Source organism: Tigriopus californicus, chromosome 5 (assembly GCF_007210705.1).
Source record: "Tigriopus californicus strain San Diego chromosome 5, Tcal_SD_v2.1, whole genome shotgun sequence".
Taxonomy (NCBI): domain Eukaryota; kingdom Metazoa; phylum Arthropoda; class Copepoda; order Harpacticoida; family Harpacticidae; genus Tigriopus; species Tigriopus californicus.
This window is the reverse complement of record NC_081444.1, coordinates 10,890,661-10,907,355: the sequence shown is the minus strand read 5'-3', so window position 1 is coordinate 10,907,355 and position 16,695 is coordinate 10,890,661. Positions and strand designations below refer to the sequence as shown.

At 41.5% G+C, this 16,695-nt stretch overlaps 3 protein-coding genes across 3 annotated transcripts in view; 1 reads left to right on the top strand and 2 right to left on the bottom strand.

Annotated features, from left to right (window-relative positions):
- Positions 1-532: 532 nt before the first annotated feature.
- LOC131880801 (facilitated trehalose transporter Tret1-2 homolog) lies at positions 533-6,401 on the bottom strand. Its single transcript, XM_059227507.1, has 9 exons — positions 6,233-6,401; positions 6,048-6,163; positions 2,602-2,767; positions 2,204-2,532; positions 1,754-1,918; positions 1,514-1,681; positions 1,151-1,454; positions 833-1,079; positions 533-765 (listed from the first exon to the last, which is right to left on the bottom strand). The coding sequence occupies exons 1-9, from the start codon at positions 6,399-6,401 to the stop codon at positions 573-575; spliced, it is 1,857 nt and encodes a 618-aa protein (XP_059083490.1). The 3' UTR covers positions 533-572.
- Positions 6,402-11,396: 4,995 nt separating this feature from the next.
- Positions 11,397-13,025, bottom strand: LOC131880697 (uncharacterized). The gene is made up of 3 exons (XM_059227381.1): positions 12,327-13,025; positions 12,081-12,241; positions 11,397-11,990 (listed from the first exon to the last, which is right to left on the bottom strand). The coding sequence occupies exons 1-3, from the start codon at positions 12,754-12,756 to the stop codon at positions 11,556-11,558; spliced, it is 1,026 nt and encodes a 341-aa protein (XP_059083364.1). The 5' UTR covers positions 12,757-13,025; the 3' UTR covers positions 11,397-11,555.
- Positions 13,026-15,216: 2,191 nt separating this feature from the next.
- LOC131880746 (leupaxin-like) overlaps positions 15,217-16,695 on the top strand; it is a 10,650-nt gene continuing 9,171 nt past the window's right edge. Inside the window, exons 1-2 of the mRNA XM_059227440.1 lie at positions 15,217-15,376; positions 15,528-15,773. Coding sequence (XP_059083423.1) covers positions 15,537-15,773 — 237 coding nt within the window. The 5' untranslated portion in view covers positions 15,217-15,376; positions 15,528-15,536. The remainder of the gene's footprint in view (positions 15,377-15,527; positions 15,774-16,695) is intronic.

The window sequence follows — 16,695 nt, the reverse complement described above, 5'->3', positions numbered from 1 at the left end:
CTTAAGGGACACATTTAGTGCATCCTGAAAATATTCCTCCCCACTGAATGATTTGCTTGATCATATAAAATGTGGGAATACCAGACCTCCGTCTTTGGTCAGGTCTGGTCTTAGAAGATTTGCCGTTTTGGCATTTAGTTCTCTACGTTCGGATGTTTTGAGAATGAATATCGAAAGCCTCGCCCACCATCCTTGGCATTTTCGGATATGAACTTTTTCCTTGGTGTAATTTCAGGCAGCCAATGATCGGAGGGATACCAATCACATTTAAGCTAAAATAGGACCATCTATGATATGACACTAGGTTCTTAAATAGTCCCTTGAAATAAAAAATCACTTTGAAAATCTTCAGAGGGCACCAAAGCGGGCCCTTAATTTATTTCCACCCTGTACTCTGAAATTGAATTGAATTCAATCTATTCTCGCCTCGTTTGATTCCGCGATAATATTATACTACATTAAAGTTCTATTTTTGTTTTGTATAGGTTTTAAGGTTATATGAAAATACTACTATACACACTTTTGGTAAAGTTATGTTGACCTTTAATAACAAATTCAATGCTACACTTTCATTAGATATTAGGATTCTGAAAGTATCTCTGAATCGGCTCAATCATGTGTAAAGGACTATGAAATAACAATTCCGTTGTCGTGGGAGATATGGTAGGTTCCAAATTTCCGTCAAAAGCAGGGTTCTCGAAATAAGATTCGGGTGTGGAAACGACGGTGAGTGGTGGATTTAGATTCGATTGTGGCCCAGCTGACCTGAAAGTAAAGCAAGCTTATTGCATTATATGGCAAAGGATTATTGAACATTTGTACCAAGACTTACTCATCTTTGAGGTCGGTTTGCCTATATTGTTCCACCTTTGTGCAAACTCCATCAGAGGCAGGATCAGTAGGAACAAACAATAGCGTGAAAATGACCGCCAAACCGCTAAAGCATCCGCAAAAGACAAAAGTGCCACTAATGCCCAAAAAAGGCAAATCTTTCAAATGTGGAAAGGTCCAAGTAGCTATGAATAAGGTGACAAAGAAAAGTGAAGCTGTAAATCCTGCACAAACGGACCGAGTGTGATCTAAAAAACAACAGAAAAACAAAAGAAATAGTGAGAAATCTGCAGGTTAGGGTTGCAATCGAAGATAATACCAGCAAATAGCTTGCCCATGAGTACCCAGGGAACCGGGGCCAATCCACTTGTAAAGGAGATGGTGAATGCGACCAACCACAAAACAGGTAGCCATTCTAAGAATTCGAATTCGGGGTGCTGTTTGCCCACGTACAAAGTAAGGCCCAGGGCTGCCATTGAAATGAATGAGCCCAAGCTTGAACACAGCAACAGAAAACGATTTCCCAGCTTTCGAATAAGAACTACTCCCAAAAGACTGCCAAAGACTTGGACCAGACCAATTGTGATTGTAGCAATATAACTGTTCACAGAGGGACTGGCTTCCTGAAATGATGAAAATTGATAGGCAAAGCCCGAATTCGTTACCCGATAAGGACACTGACTTGAAATATGGTCACCCCGTAAAAAATGACCACAATAAAACCTGAGAAGTTGGCTAAAGTAAAGATTCCATTCACGACCAGAAAGGGTTTAAGCACTTCTCGGTGCCAATAGATTTTGATCCAAACTCGAAGTCTTGTCCCACAAGGTAAGTCTTGATCAAGTGTTTCCTAAACGAGGAGGGTCTTCAGGTAATATGAGATTGCTGTCTTTAAAGCGGAATAAGAATAAACGGAGCTCACGACATTTGGAAGCGATACAGTCACTGTCGATCTACCAAGCCAGGATAAAGCCGACCTAGCTTTGTCCAATCTCCTCTGTGTGATCAAGAAGGTAGGTGATTCCGGAACGATAGTCATCAAAATTGCCATCACCACAGGAAACGATGCGAAAACGATGCACAATGTCTAAAGTAGAGAAACATATGTTTGTTACAATAACCCCTGGGCAGTTGTACCGCTGTATTTTGAAAATATTTTTACAATACTATGATCCGTCTATCATGAAAAGAAATGGACTCTATTACAAGACAAGCTTTTAGGAGGCGCACTCATCTTTGAAATGAATTACATTTTTTCAAGTTGGTTGATTAGATCTTAATCATTGCAAGCAAATAGAAGTGGCAAGGGAACTTTGTTTATTGGTTAGCCCTGTAAAGAGCCCCGACTGAAATGGAAAACGGCAGTTCTTACCCGCCAATGGATCAAGGATCCAAGGATAAAAGCCACCAGAATGCCCCAAGTGATTGTGGTCACCCCGGATGCCGTGGCTGTGCCAATCCACTTTGGATTTACCAACTCACTCACATACACAGCATGAATGGCTCCTTGCATTCCCATGCCCAAACCGGTCAAAAGTCGACCCACGAGAACCAAGGCCAAGGATTGAGCGGCGAATAAAGTGAGCCAGCCCAAAAAGATTGGGAGGCAAGACAGCAACATAACACCTTTTCGACCAAGGACATTTCCTCCAATGCTAACCGATAAGCTTCCAAAGATTTGACCCACGGACAACATGGAAGCTAACATTCAAGAGAGGGTTCTGTTATGTACGTAAAAAGTTTCTTGACGTGATGTGTTCGATATCTTACCAATCCAAGAAATTTCATTGGAACCAATGTCTGGGCTAGAAGCTTGGTTTAGGCTCGAGCTTTCTTTTATTCCTTGGGTCTCAATATGAGGAAGAAAGATGGCGGAGAATCCTAACCCGAAACCAATCATAAATTGTCCAATGTTTAAGATGACAATGGTTGAAACCTGCGCAAGGGAATATAAAACTTGAAAGGTATGCCATTGTTAATGGATGAACCATAGACAAAGAGTCAGGATCAGAAATGGACATTCAATTTGAAAGCACCGGACTGCGTTCATCTTCAAATGGGGCTTTATGTTGTGCCAACGAGATCCTAAATGCTGACTGCGAAAATGATTTGCAACTCAACCACTCTCCAAACTTGCTACATAACGCAAACGTGCAGCAATACTAAAGATTTAAGTATAATACCATCGGAAGAGCTCATTCCTTTGGCATCTGCCAAGGGGGGGTTGCTTATTTCATGTGTAAAACTCACTTGAACCAGGAAATCCCGTTGTGTTATAATAGACACTAAAGTTGGATTTTGTTCCTGAGTTTGATTAGCTTTGTCATTTTCCACATTTTCTTTCGTGCACTTTAAAGTTGGATTTCGTCCTTGTTCACGCATAACGATCCAAAGCTTGACGATCGACAACCGAGCTCGAGCCAGATTGAAAAGTCACTGATCTCGTGATGGATTAACCTACTTGGGAAGTTCTTTAATGTAAAAGCTTGCGCCCTAGACCTAACCCTCCCTACGACGAGAGACTGACCTGATTGAGTAACTGCTTTTCAAAAAATTGTCTTGGTCATCACTTGGCTTGGGCTAGGATAAAATTCACAAAACGGACACACCTCGTAAAAAATGTGAAAATGGTTTCAAGCTCAAAACTGTCTACCTTTTTTTTTCTTTTACGATTAAAGCTCAAAAGGATAAGCTCCCTATTAGGACATTTAGGCAAGCGCCGGTACCAGCAAACAAACTTGCCTGCCAATGCCAGTGATGCAAAATTGGACTTTCAAACTGGTTTTATCGAAGCTGACATTTCCTCATATAGCAATGTGAAAGAAAGGTCAACTTCTCAAAAGCGTGTTTGAAGCCTCAAACTTACATCGCTGACTCTGGTACCAGCAAACAAACGAGCCTGCCAGAGCTTGCCTAAACCTCCCCATATCCAAGAAAACACCTTTTCGGGACGATTTCACCTTCCTTCTGATCAACCGAATCCGTATCTCACTTTGATCGGCAAGGTCCAATTTAAGAGACGTCCTTTTGTGGCTTGGTTGTATTTGACGAGGACCATTTCCTGTGAGTTTTCTCTCTTTTCAAAGGTTCCAGGTTGGTATAGAAGGAAACTAGATGTAGTTATGCCGTGATTTATCAAGATCATGTTCTCGGAACATCGACAGGGGCCTTTGGTTTGGTGAAGATCAATCATCTCTGGACAATGAACGATTTTGGCTCACAAAGAAGTTATTTTATTCTGTTACCTTGGAATCTTAAGCTAACTTTTGGTATAGGGAGCGGGGTTGAAGTTACGTTTTACCTTCATCTTTTACAAAATGCAAATTCGTAAATTGTGCAAATTATATGGCACCAGTTTTTTTGCACTAGGAACTAGGTACTAGGTGTTGCCTTTTACTGGGTTTACTGAGAGGATCTTTTAGAGACGTTCACTAACACTATTGGCCTACCAATGTAACTCGAAAGCCTTGTTGATTGGGTTACAAAGTTACTGAATTAGTTTTAACGGTTAAGATTAAGTGCAAAAAGAGATGTTCCACAATTATTATTATTATTAAAAGAACCACTCAAGACATCAGATGAGACGTATAAAGAGTATTGGTAAGTGGTGAGAAAGAAAGAAGAGAAAAAAAGAGAAAAAAAGAAAAGCAATACAGATGGAATACGATTATGAGACATTAGTAAGTATGTTGTCGAATTGATGTTTGAATATGGCCAATTTCCTTGAACAACGAATGTTCGGGTGTAACTGGTTCCAATATTTGACGAAGCGAGCAAAAATTGAGTTCAAGCCCAGATTTGTTCGCATGAAAGGAGGCCTGAGGAGAAGTAGTTCTTTTTTTGGTTTGTTTTTTCACGGGTTTTTCTACCGCTACAGGGAATGTAATCCCCAATACTATTGAAATGAAAGGTTATAATTCGTCTATTTAGTGCCTTTCAATCTTTTTATGATATTTGGTCTACCAATGAATTTGAGTTGGCAGATCGAGGAATAACCGCGTTTGGTCCACTCTATCAAATGCTTTGGAGAAATCCACAAAGCATCCGTACACTCTCCTCTTTTTGCTGATGTTAGAATGCACAATTTCATACAGGAGAGTAGCTGCTGAGAAGGTAGAGCGGCCTCTCCGGAAACCGAATTCGAACTGGGGAAGGAGATCCCTATCCTCGGCCAATCCGGAGAAGCGAGCAGTTAGTAGGGTGGATATCATTACCAAGAAGGTTTTTTCCATGGCGATGGTCCGATGATTGTCTGGAATGTACCTGGGCCCTTTCTTATGGATGAAGATGATAGCTGACTCCATCCACTCTGGTGGGAAGAAGGAAGGGCTTGGGTACGGAGAAGTGACAGTTGGAAAGGAGAGACCCCATATGTTGATTGGGCCTTGCTCTTCATCTTCTTGAAGGCCACGTCCATCTCGGGTTCCGTGAAGGGCTGCAAAAAGAGGCTGGTGTTCTTCTGGGCAGCCCTGGACCTCCTCCACTACTGTTTCCGATGTTGATGAAAACAGTTCTTGACAGTGGAGGAGGAACTTACTCACGGGAATCTCCGAGTTGGTGGCGGGCTTTTTGGCACGTTTGTACAAGCCCGCCATCCGGGATGAGGCCGATGAAGAGAGCAGGTTTTCCACTTCCAACCTTTGGTGGGCTGACTTGGCGCTCCTCAGAGACTTGTGATATGCAATTCATGCTATCGCATATTACTCCCAAGTCTCTGGTGTTTAGCTTGATTTGGCACTTAGCCATTTCTGGAGTATTTGACCCCTCAGCTCTCGATGGTAGGGCTGAACCACGGGGTCTTGAGTCCTCCTCTCCTCCTTTGCACCAAAGAGGACTCTTTGAATGCTAGCAAAATGCCTTGGGCCACTGCAGCTGGGTTGGTTGCATTCCCGATGTTAATGGATAGCTGCAGGGCCTCAAGTTGAGCCGCACACTTCTGTACATTGAACAACGCCCAGATGGAAATTTCTGGACATCTTGAAAGTGACTGAAATTGGGAGGTGATCAGAAACGGCCAGTGGATGGACGAAACGGGCCAGACATGGGATAGTGTCTGATATGAAGATGTGATCAAGTACAGAGGCACCCCGGGAGTAGGTATGTGTTGGGACTCCCGGGTCGGAGCGCAGAGTGATTCTCCGTTGGCTCAGAATGTGGGCGAGCTCGGTGAATTCACTCGAGTCAGGACGGATGTTGAAGTCCCCACCAATGATGACTTTCTGCGGATCCTTCATCTTCTGAAGGATGGATGTGAGGTCCGAGACGAGATCATCATATTCCGTGGTGGGCTGATAGTAAGCTCCAATGATGGTGAAGACTTGGGCATCCACAGCTATGTGATGAGGAGAGGACGAGAGAAGGGTGGGCTCAAAGAGTTTGGTAATATAGAGCTCCAACCCACCGCTGGGCCGACCACGCCCAGTGGGCTTTCTGGCATGGACCACAAAGCTCTGTTTGCCAAGAAAGCAACTCTCGTGTTTCTCCTCGGTGAACCACGTCTCAGATAAGAATATGAAGGCGTGTCCTCGGATCTTGTTGAGACACTGTCCCACTCCAGCCACTCGCAACATGTTCGCCCGTCCATGACAGTTGAGAAAGCATGCCGACACCGGTTGATTCCCTCCTCTCTGCTTGTTGATCCGCTGTTGCCACCGATGCTGGTTCCTCGCGATACCGAGTTGTTCAATCCGACCTGGAAAAGAGAGATCACTATGGCCATTGGCTTGAGAATATGGGAAGAGGAAGGATGAGAAGGAGGGGTGCACTGAACCGGGTTTATCACATGTTCATGAGGGGCCACTTTTCGTGGGCGTGGCCCCACTCACTAGTATCACAGAGTCAGAAACAAGATATCGGAATTAAAACCATTAAAATCCATATTCCGGTCGGAGGGGTAAAAAAGAACGTCCACCATTCGAGGCGTCAGCTGACGAAAAAGTTGTACATTTTATAAAATTCTATACTCTTTGATGTAATTCCCATTCGCATCTATGAATGACTGCACGCAAGACCTGAATGAGGAGGGCGTGTTGATCTATGGGTCCTTCGGTTGTTGGCCCTGCTCTCTTTAATGGATGCAATCCAGGAATACTTTGCTGAATGAATAAATATGTTGGTATCAGATTCAACTTAGTCCCAGATACAGTACGTCTTAGGAGTAAGGTCTGGATTGCTAGGAGTCCAATGGTCCTAGCCAACAAAAATATTGCAATTCCCCCTCAGTCAGGTCATTAAAGACATTCGAGCTCTGTGAATGAAGTTGTCTTTAAAACGCTACCCTTTAAAGTTTCACCCTAACTTTGCTAGGTATTATGGGGCACTGCACGAGAAGATTTGCGGCGAAAAGTATTATTATGGACCAACAACCGACTTTTGAACAGGATGCCAATTTGGATTCCCAGTCCAGTAGAACGTTAGACTTGAATACAAAATTCTCAACCTCCGTTTATTACTTTTTGCAGGTCCTTGGCTTGTACTTAAGGTAATTTCTCAAGTTAAGGGCCCTGAAGAAGAGACAGAATGGGTGAAGAGGATAAAGAACAATAATACATCGAATCAACCAAGGACTCTAAAGAGAGGAAACGTCACGGTAGCATGTAGCATGGGCAATCTTGTTTTATTTATATTAAAGTTACTTGCTCTAGTGTCCTTGAATCAACCAACTAAATGATTTCCTCTCAATGATTTGTACCTACTGCTGTACATACAATAATGTCTCTCAATTATTACGTTTGTGGTAATGAGCTTCAAAACACTATGACTTGTAAGGGATTAGTAAATGGGTTTTTGATCTTGACAAAGGCTTCACAGGGGAACCCGCTTACATCGTCGCCCTCGGGACTGAGCCACATTGAGGATAGATCCGCATTGAGGAAATATCCGTATTTTTTCTATTAGATTCATAATGACGTTGAATACGCAAATAAATCTTCAGATAAAAATGTCTAAATGATATATAGCTCAAAAGAAGCTGCAATTTTTACACCTTTTTTCCAAGGAAACAATCAAGGGTACTTTGCTTCAATGTCTCAACAATATTTTTGTTTACTTCTGCTTCAAATTTGATCAAAGGGTTTTGAGACAAAAATCTCGTGAGAGTAGGACTCTTCTAATCATTGACATCAGCTTCCACAATGGCATTTTTGGAAATCCAACTTTTGGACCAAGTTGAATTCGGCTTGGGTGGCAGCCGAATGAGCAGGCAGAGAGATAAGATTTTTTATGTGTTCTGTTTTTGTTTTCAAGACCAACTTGACAAGGCAAGTTGATTTTTTTTCAAAATTTCAAGCAGCAAGGTTATTCAGCTGCGCAGTGTAATCAGATAATTTTCATTGCAAAGCTAGGTTGTCTCGAAAAATTGTGCATATAAAAATGTCTCAAAATGACGATTTATCCGGCGTTAGACGACATTAAAAGCGGAGTCAATTCATGTTTGAAATGTAAGAATGAATCGGAACTTTGAAAAATCGACAATATAAACGGGTTCCACTGTATCAGAATTTCATCTACATAGAACCACTTGAATCACGACGCACTCTTAAGTGGCAAACTTTTGAAAGCTCATTACTTTTGCTTCTGTCAGGAAGTTTTAACGGACATATTTTGCCATTGTTTTTTCTAACTCCTGCCCTGAGCCTGTTGATATGAGTTGTGACAAGTACTAACATACACTGATGAAAACCGCCTGTGAATGAAATCTGGTTGTTAACAAGAGCAAAAATCTTGGTTACTCACTTCGTAAAGGAGACGAATCCATGTCTCTCGACGAATGTTCTCCCATTGAGCCTTAACAGGAGGTTATGGCCGTTGCACATCTTCCGTTTTTGGTCAGCTGATATTTTGGTCCTTTGAAACTGGATGTTGGACGACCGACCAATTGGTTGGCTAAACAGTACAATAAACCGGTTTGCGATCAATCCGCAGGAGACCATCCATTGTTTAGCCAACCAAGTGGTAGGTCGTCCAACATCCAGTGGCTTGAAATATATGCCTAATCCATAGAAAACCAAATAACTAGAATGCTCAAGCTCCACAGGAATTGTACTGGATGAGCATGATTTCAGGTCAGCTGACGCTGGGTGTCAAGTGACGCTCACACTTTGTGAAATCTCCCTTTAGGCAAGTTTAATCATTCCCATGAATCGTTCGTTAGTCTTGTTTTCTATTAATTTCTTGTGATTCTTACAAATATGCATGTAGAAAGAGCGGTAGGATAATAAAGACATGCTTTTTGGGCATAACACACGTAACATGTTCAAAAGATTGGGACATTAGCAGAGCAAATCACATATCTATTCATTGCCCTTGTTTAGCAACACATCTTGAAAGTGTAGCAAAATGTATCCAAAATTGCAATGCAATGATGAGGCATTCAGAATTTTGTTTCAATCTCCCAACAATTTGCTTCAATGTGGGCGATGTGATTACACCTTTACGTAATTGAGATAATTCCGACACCTCTTGAGGTCAGCCTGAACCCAGGCTCGTTCCTTGGGTTTCAGTTAAGTGTTTCCACCACATGGATGAAAATTGGAATTGGAGCCCCATCATAGCCTCTTCAACGTTTCGGTGTTAAAATTGTGGTCAGACAGCTTTCTCTAACACGTTTTTTGAAGGGTGCTAGAGGAGAGCAATTGCTCGGCAAGGGGTTGTGTTAGGAGTTTCAGCTCAGAATTTGTACGCACCGTCAACGATTCAGATTTGTACCCTGGTTGCCCTAGGAATTTTAACTACAAACAGAACTTTTTGACACCCAGCGACAGCTGAAATGAAAACATGCGATTGCAGCGCCCTTGATTGATCTATTTATGGAGTTATCTATGGCCTAACCTAACCTAATCTGACCTAACCTAATCTAAGCTTTCAGTTGTAAGGACCTGGGATGCATAGGTAGTGGGGCAAGCCTGCGGCAGGTTGGTTGCACGCGCCTGGAAGACAGCACTTGGTAGCTGATAGTTTAATTTGGAAGGTTATTGGCCATTAAATGTAAATAACGTTCTCCGAAGCAAGATTTGAACAAAAATCAGGATGCAAGCCAATCACCAATGATCTCGGACTTTGCGAATTGAATCAAAAAATGGTGGCAACGTTTTAATCTAATGCTGTTAGATGTCTAATAAGTGGCAACTGATCAAAAACGGAAAAACGGAAGATGTCTAACAACCATACCTTACCTTGGATCAGTTTTCACCCTCCATCCTTTCATAGAGGCTACTGCTGATCATTTCCAGCCATTATGCTCTAGTTTTCATTGATTGAACTGTTAATAATTCAAGATTGTAGACATTGGAGTTCAAGGATCGTGAAATATTTGGCTCTTTTTCTCTCAGTAGTGGTTAAAACACCTTTGATTCTCTTTCAAGGAGTGCTTGGATGGTTCTGGCAACCACTAACATCAACATTTTGTTTGGAACTTTACACAAATTCAGCTCCCTTGTAAGCTTTTTTCGCACAAGTCAAACTTCTTTGTTCTTCCGTGTTGTATCATCCGTTTAGCTCAACTAAAGTTGGACGGCTGAAAACTGAAAATGTTCCTCCCCATAATTTTAAATGTCTATGGCGGGTGTGTTTGGATATCGTTGTTTGAGCCTGGCTTAGATAGCGTGATTAAGATTTTTTTCAATTTCTGGTCGGGAGGTTCACTTCAATGGTTGCTAAATTTTCCGCTAAAGTATTGGGGCAGATTTGGCGGCCTCAAATATGTCCAGTGTACCGTTGTCTATGAGCTACTTTATCCATTGAGTCCATGCTTTATCACATCATTACACTAGTCGCGGACTTGTAGGGATGTGGACTGTGAACGGAAGCAAAAAATTCTTATCTCTTAAACTTGTTCTCTTTATTCCAAATAAGCATTTCATACGACCACAACATCCTGTTAAATGGATGAAGTTGGTCAAGTTTGAGCCCAAAACTATGCTTAGGAAACTTGGGAGATATATCCAAAGTTATGTAGTAAACACGACATAAAATTCAAACTTTCGGCCTGCTCTTAGTCACCCACGTAAGCTTTTGACAGTATAATTTTGAACCGAACCACTTTATAAGTAAATTATATAAAAATGACCTGCCTTTAATTGAAGAGATCTACATTTCTTTTAATAATGCTTTAATTCGGAACGTGGCTTCAGAGTTTATATGACTTAGAGCAGGCCGATTTGGCGGAAAGCAGTCCATATTTCTAGAAGTTCGTGCCCTAGTAGACTGACAGAATTAGATTCACACGTATTTCGAGCTGGTGTACGTATCAAATCTGATTTTTTGGATGTAGGATTTAGGGCACTTATTATTATTATATCTTTCAAATGTTTTTTGTAGCTAAGCTGATGACTGATAGCGCAGCAAATGTTTCATATTTGTAATTGACAAAAATACACTACGGATTAGAGTTACTTATGAACCAACGACAGAGCTTACTTCGAGCATACATGAACTTGAAAAATCTTGGTAGCTAAGATTTAAATTTCAAACTATATCTCACAAAGCAATATTATTCCATACAAGCAAACTAAGCGAGTACGAGCTAAATTTGATTTCAAGTAATGATGAAGGCGATTGGTCCCGTATCTCATTTATCGACATCGATTTTGTATATAAAAAAGCAACATGAAAAGAAAGTAGCGTGACAGTGCTCATTTTATCAACATAATATACATCGCTACCGATAACAAAAGGCAAACGAATTCGAATGCTAATGCAGGGGCAGAAGAATTGGAGACGTACAACTATCCCAATTTGTGGTTCTTTGTTTCGCCCACGCGATCACGTATCCCATCAACCGCTTCTCGTCTGACATTCCCTTCGTGGTTCGACGCAACTTCTACAGGCGAACTTTGCAAATCTCTCAAATGCTCCAAAAGAGAGGTGGAGAGCGTGGAGCTGTCAACGCTCTCCTCTATATTGTCCAGAAAGTGGTTGCCTCGCTTCAGGTCAATCATATTTTGGATTGCCTGAATTTGATCCAAAGTCTCCTCTCGGACATTATGAGCCACTTTAAGGGATCTGGGTGAGTAAAGAGGCTCGATCCGGATTTTCTTCGGCTTGCTTCTATCATTGTGAGTCAACGGAACCTCTTCACTTTCAACGAGATATAAAGGCTTCGAAAACATTGACACCATCATGTTAAGCCTATTGACGATATCCTTCATTTGAGCCATCATCTACAAAAGGAACAATTGTTCGATTCAAATCGCAAGTTGGTCCCATGAAATTAGAAATTATTGACGATGAGATTTGCTTGTGATGCTTACCGGTCTTTGGAAGAAACAATGCTCCGGAGTTTCATCTTCGCCATTTGGGCAATCAGGCACATCATCACAGAGTTGTTCTCTTTCAATACATTTATGAATCCCTCTACTTGCCTTTGTTGGACAAAAGTATCTCGTGTTTCCATTCGCTGAGGGAGGGCATTCTATTACATATAAAATGAAAGAATGGGATGAATCTCGTACCAACATTTTCTGATTGATATGCAAAAACATTGTAATTTCTCTTACCATCCCTCTTTAGAAAAGTGAAGGAATGATAGGCAGGATTCATATGATCGGGAAACCTTCTTTTCCGCCTTACACTTGTGTCCGAGGACCGAAAGCTTCGTCGAGACATCTTGAATCCGACATTATCAGTATTCTCTTCCAGTAAAAGCTCTTTGGGAACGGTTTGACCTTGAAAGTGATGCTCCAAAGTTGACCATTTCTTGAACATTTCAAGATCGATAGCATCCAAGAACTCGAGTGGGAAACACACACTTTTCACCTTGAACTTGGATTTGCTATCGGACCCACTGGGTTTCTGAGATTGCGAGTGAGCTCTTAAATGATGCCGATGACCATCTTGAGTGGGGCTAGAAAATCCCGATTGACATTGCAGAATGATTTGAAAACAAGTGACCAAGAGAAGAGCAGAAAACGACCAATTCGGTTCCATTGGGGCGCACTGTGTTTAGTTTCAAGTTAATATCTAGGCCTTTCTAGGGCCTCAGTCGATGAAGTGTGCCTGAAGTGGAGTCGCAACTGTTTCCGATTTCAATTGTCAAAGCCCCTTTTATAGTTTAAACTGACCAAAGGTTGAACTCTCTCTTGCCACCGTCAAAGCACCGACGGCGTCCACCTACTCTAATTTTTCAGCCTTTGGAGACCCCTCGCCAACGCTAAAGCTTATTTAAGAAATGAATTTGAAAGCCATCTGTCTAAGTGCTCAACGGGATGACGTTGGTTTGAATGCCCGCCTTCACATTTTGCACCCTAAAGTGAGGGGAGCAATGCGTCCATGATCCATATCGTAACACCTCGTATGCTCTACCATCTATTATTGGGCGTAACTTTATTAACGAACACTTTGTCTAAAGCAACCAATGTCTTTTGAATAAGCACCTCAACCCTGTTTACGAAAACAAGAAGGAAACTAGTATCCGGAAACAGTACAATATGATGTAAAAATCAACCCGGGAATTTAACGGTTGCTCGGACGAAATACGTAAATTTATTGACCTTTTGTTCAAATTTTACTGGTAAAACCTATGACTTTTTTCTAGGACTCTTAGAAATCGTCATGAACGGCATGGCGAAGCCTTCTTTGCTGAGTATTCAAATGGTCCCCTTCCAGAAGCCTTCGACGGTCAGGGTTTGACCCCCAAGCTAAGCTTTTAACTGAAGTCATCTGATGCAAGGTCACGTGGATAGGGAGGGGGATAATATAATTTTTGAAGCCGCTCTTGACCGCGAATGAGATTATCTTGGTTGCATTGTGATGGACCCATCTTGTAGACTTCTTGCTTGCGATTAAAATCATCATGAACAACGCTGAATACTGTTTCGTGAGAAAGGTCAACTGAGAAGCAAGATTGTCGAATGACTAGGTGCCGGAAGAACTCGATGATGAACCTTTTATTTGAGCCCACTTCACAAACATAATTCGGATAATGGGTTCAACCCTTTTTTGTTTTTGATCCAATGGACAAATATGCCATTCGCTTTGGATTGAATGGGCATTTCAGATCATTATGACACCCTTAAAAGCAAAATAGAGGTGTAGGAAAAACAGCTCAAATGTGACCGAGAGGACCATTATCATAAAAACTCATGATTACCGCTTGTTATGTCATTACTCTTGCTCTCTCTAACCACCACTCATACTTGCAATAATTCATTCAGTTCTATTTAAACCTCTCCTTTCCCGTACAATAGATTAGTAAACTATTCACCATCTTCATGACTTGAAACCGCTCCAATCAACATATTTGTAATGCAAGGTATTCTACAAAAAACACGACTGTCAATGAAGCTTGATGTCAAAATTGAGGTAGTTATTCACAGTACAGTACAGATTTTTAAGATTCATGTTTGAAGGCACTTCCAGATCTGGATATCGTTTTTAGTTATGCCCTTTCACATTTTTGAGTTAAGCGCAACAAGAAAACAATTCCAAAACTGTAGATTGTCTAGCTCTAAGCGCAAACGTTTCTACTAAATGAATGCATCTAAAACAGTTTTACCTACCATTATCATATCGCCTTTATATTTCGCTTTTCTCATAAGTTGTTCGATTTGATGGCTGTTGTGTTTATCATCCCGCCTCTTCGGTAAGGTCGATTTTATGAAAGCTTGGTCTATGAAAGGTTGGCAAACGCGCCAATTCGACTAGTAGGTAAGTAAGGTGGGAAGAATGCATGAGGTTGCTCACTACGCCCTAACAAAATCTTTTTCCCTGCACCAGTTGTCTCTTTGATGGGCACAAAATGTTCGTGCGCAAGAATGGAAATTCAAATTTTATCTCGTGACCCCGAGTTAGAGTTTTTATTTTATCTTATGGCACAAGTGAACAACAAATCAGATTTCCAAACAGCGATTGCTTTCTTACAATCTAGGTGATGCTCACGGGTAATAGTACTTCTCATCTATTTTCCTTCTTGTATTTTCGAAACAGATCTGGGGGAGAGTTTTCTCCCCATGAGATCACAACATTTGACTGCACGTTTTTGGCCTTGGCTTTGAGACAGCTCTTGGGCCAGGCCAGGGTCTAGTTCATCAATGAGGAAGGAATAGGTCTACGCGATCGGAGAGTACCTTGGGACGACCTGATTTTAGCACCGAGGCCAGGCCTACTACATTTTAGTACAAGACTTGCTCGCCGTAACGGTGTTCCCATCGGAAGCAGCCTTTGATTTTGATTGATAGAACTATAGGTAGAGATAGGGGAAAAAATCTTGAAGACGTTGCAAACATGGGATTAGATCTTCTATTCATGCCATTGCTAGTCAACTCTAGATCAGAAAGCACCATTTATGAAGTCAGATAAGTAGTTGACGCTTCTCTGGTAGCCACTCCATTGGGGCCCCTCCTTGTTTGTGCTTGCTTTTCGAGTGTTGCTCATACTTTCAATGTCAGCGGCGTCCGTTGCTGACGACGTTTGGCCTTCTTTCACATCCAAGTTCTTGATCATCGAGGACAAACAAAGTAGATACGTTTCATCGGTTTTCTGTCACCGACTTGGAAGGTCCTCCTTGAACACTTGTCGTTTTCTTCTTATTCACACCTCAGATCATCAGGTAATCTAACTCGCATACCATGTATTCAACCTTACCTTGTATGGCGGTACATCATTTTATGGCCCTTTGTTCACAAGATGGCATTTTTCTTTTTGTATTCCTTTGAATGATTTGACCGGACTATTTCAATCAAGGGCTTCTTTTGCTTCAGCGATAAATCATGGGCGCCGATGCAGATGACAGTATGTGCGGCAAATGCGGCATGGAGATTGAAGGGAAGGCCATGAAGGCCAAAGATATCCTATACCATGAGGAGGGTTGCTTCGTATGTTGCACTTGCGACACTGATCTTCGCCAAACGAGTGTCTATTCCAAAGAAGGCAAATTGTATTGCGAGCACGACTACAAATCCAACTTCGTGCCCAAGTGCGCTAAATGTATGGAATACATTCTCGAGGTGAGTCGTTCTTTTCCAAAATAGTGTCGTCCAAGTTCTTTGGGAAAGCTTGTACGTAGTCGGCTAAAAAAAGAGTCATCAATAAGTTACTCGGAATTGGGTTAAATTGACGTCAATTTTCACCCACATACAAATGAGTCAGATCAAGTAAGCATAGGAATCGTATTTTTCAATCATACCCACAGAAACTAACTAAGGGAAAAACAAGCATTTTTACAGTGGTGACATGTATTGTGGAACAAATGATGTCTCTTTGCCATGAAATTATTAGACCGTAAAGTGCTCTACCACCACTGGACGGTAAGTGGCAATTCTGTTTTCTATGTACGTTATGTATGCTTTTCAAGTGTTATGCAGCAGCAGCATCTTAAGCAGGCACAATAGTGAAAGTCAGTTGCTTTTAAATTCATTTTTTAAAAATTAGCCGTAAGTCTTAAAAACCATTTATTGTAACCTGAAATTTGCCGAGAACGAGCTAAAACAATGACTAGCCATGTTTAATTCAATTTGTCAGTAAAATCTAAATTATTCATTGACATATCAAATCCGTGTAGAAAATGTTCTTCACTTCCCTCTTGATACACTAACAATCTTGGCAGACTTAATTTGACGGGCCATGAGTGCTAGATAAACCACAAAATCGACTCATTTCCTAGGTGTAGGAAACGATGATCAAGGTTCGCGGTTCAATGTGAGGGCTTCATAGAATCAAAATTGGAAAATGGTCTCAAACATTATTGAAGAGCGCCAACGGATTCAAATGATACGGTTGCCTTATGACCTTCTTGATTCATTTGTCATCGGCCTCTCATTCATCTTTGTAGACTGTGATGTCACACATATTTTTACTTGTGTCTTGCACTCAGTCAGAGAAAGCCCATAACGCGGATTCCCCCTTCTCAAGGCTATTCAAGTGCAAGGT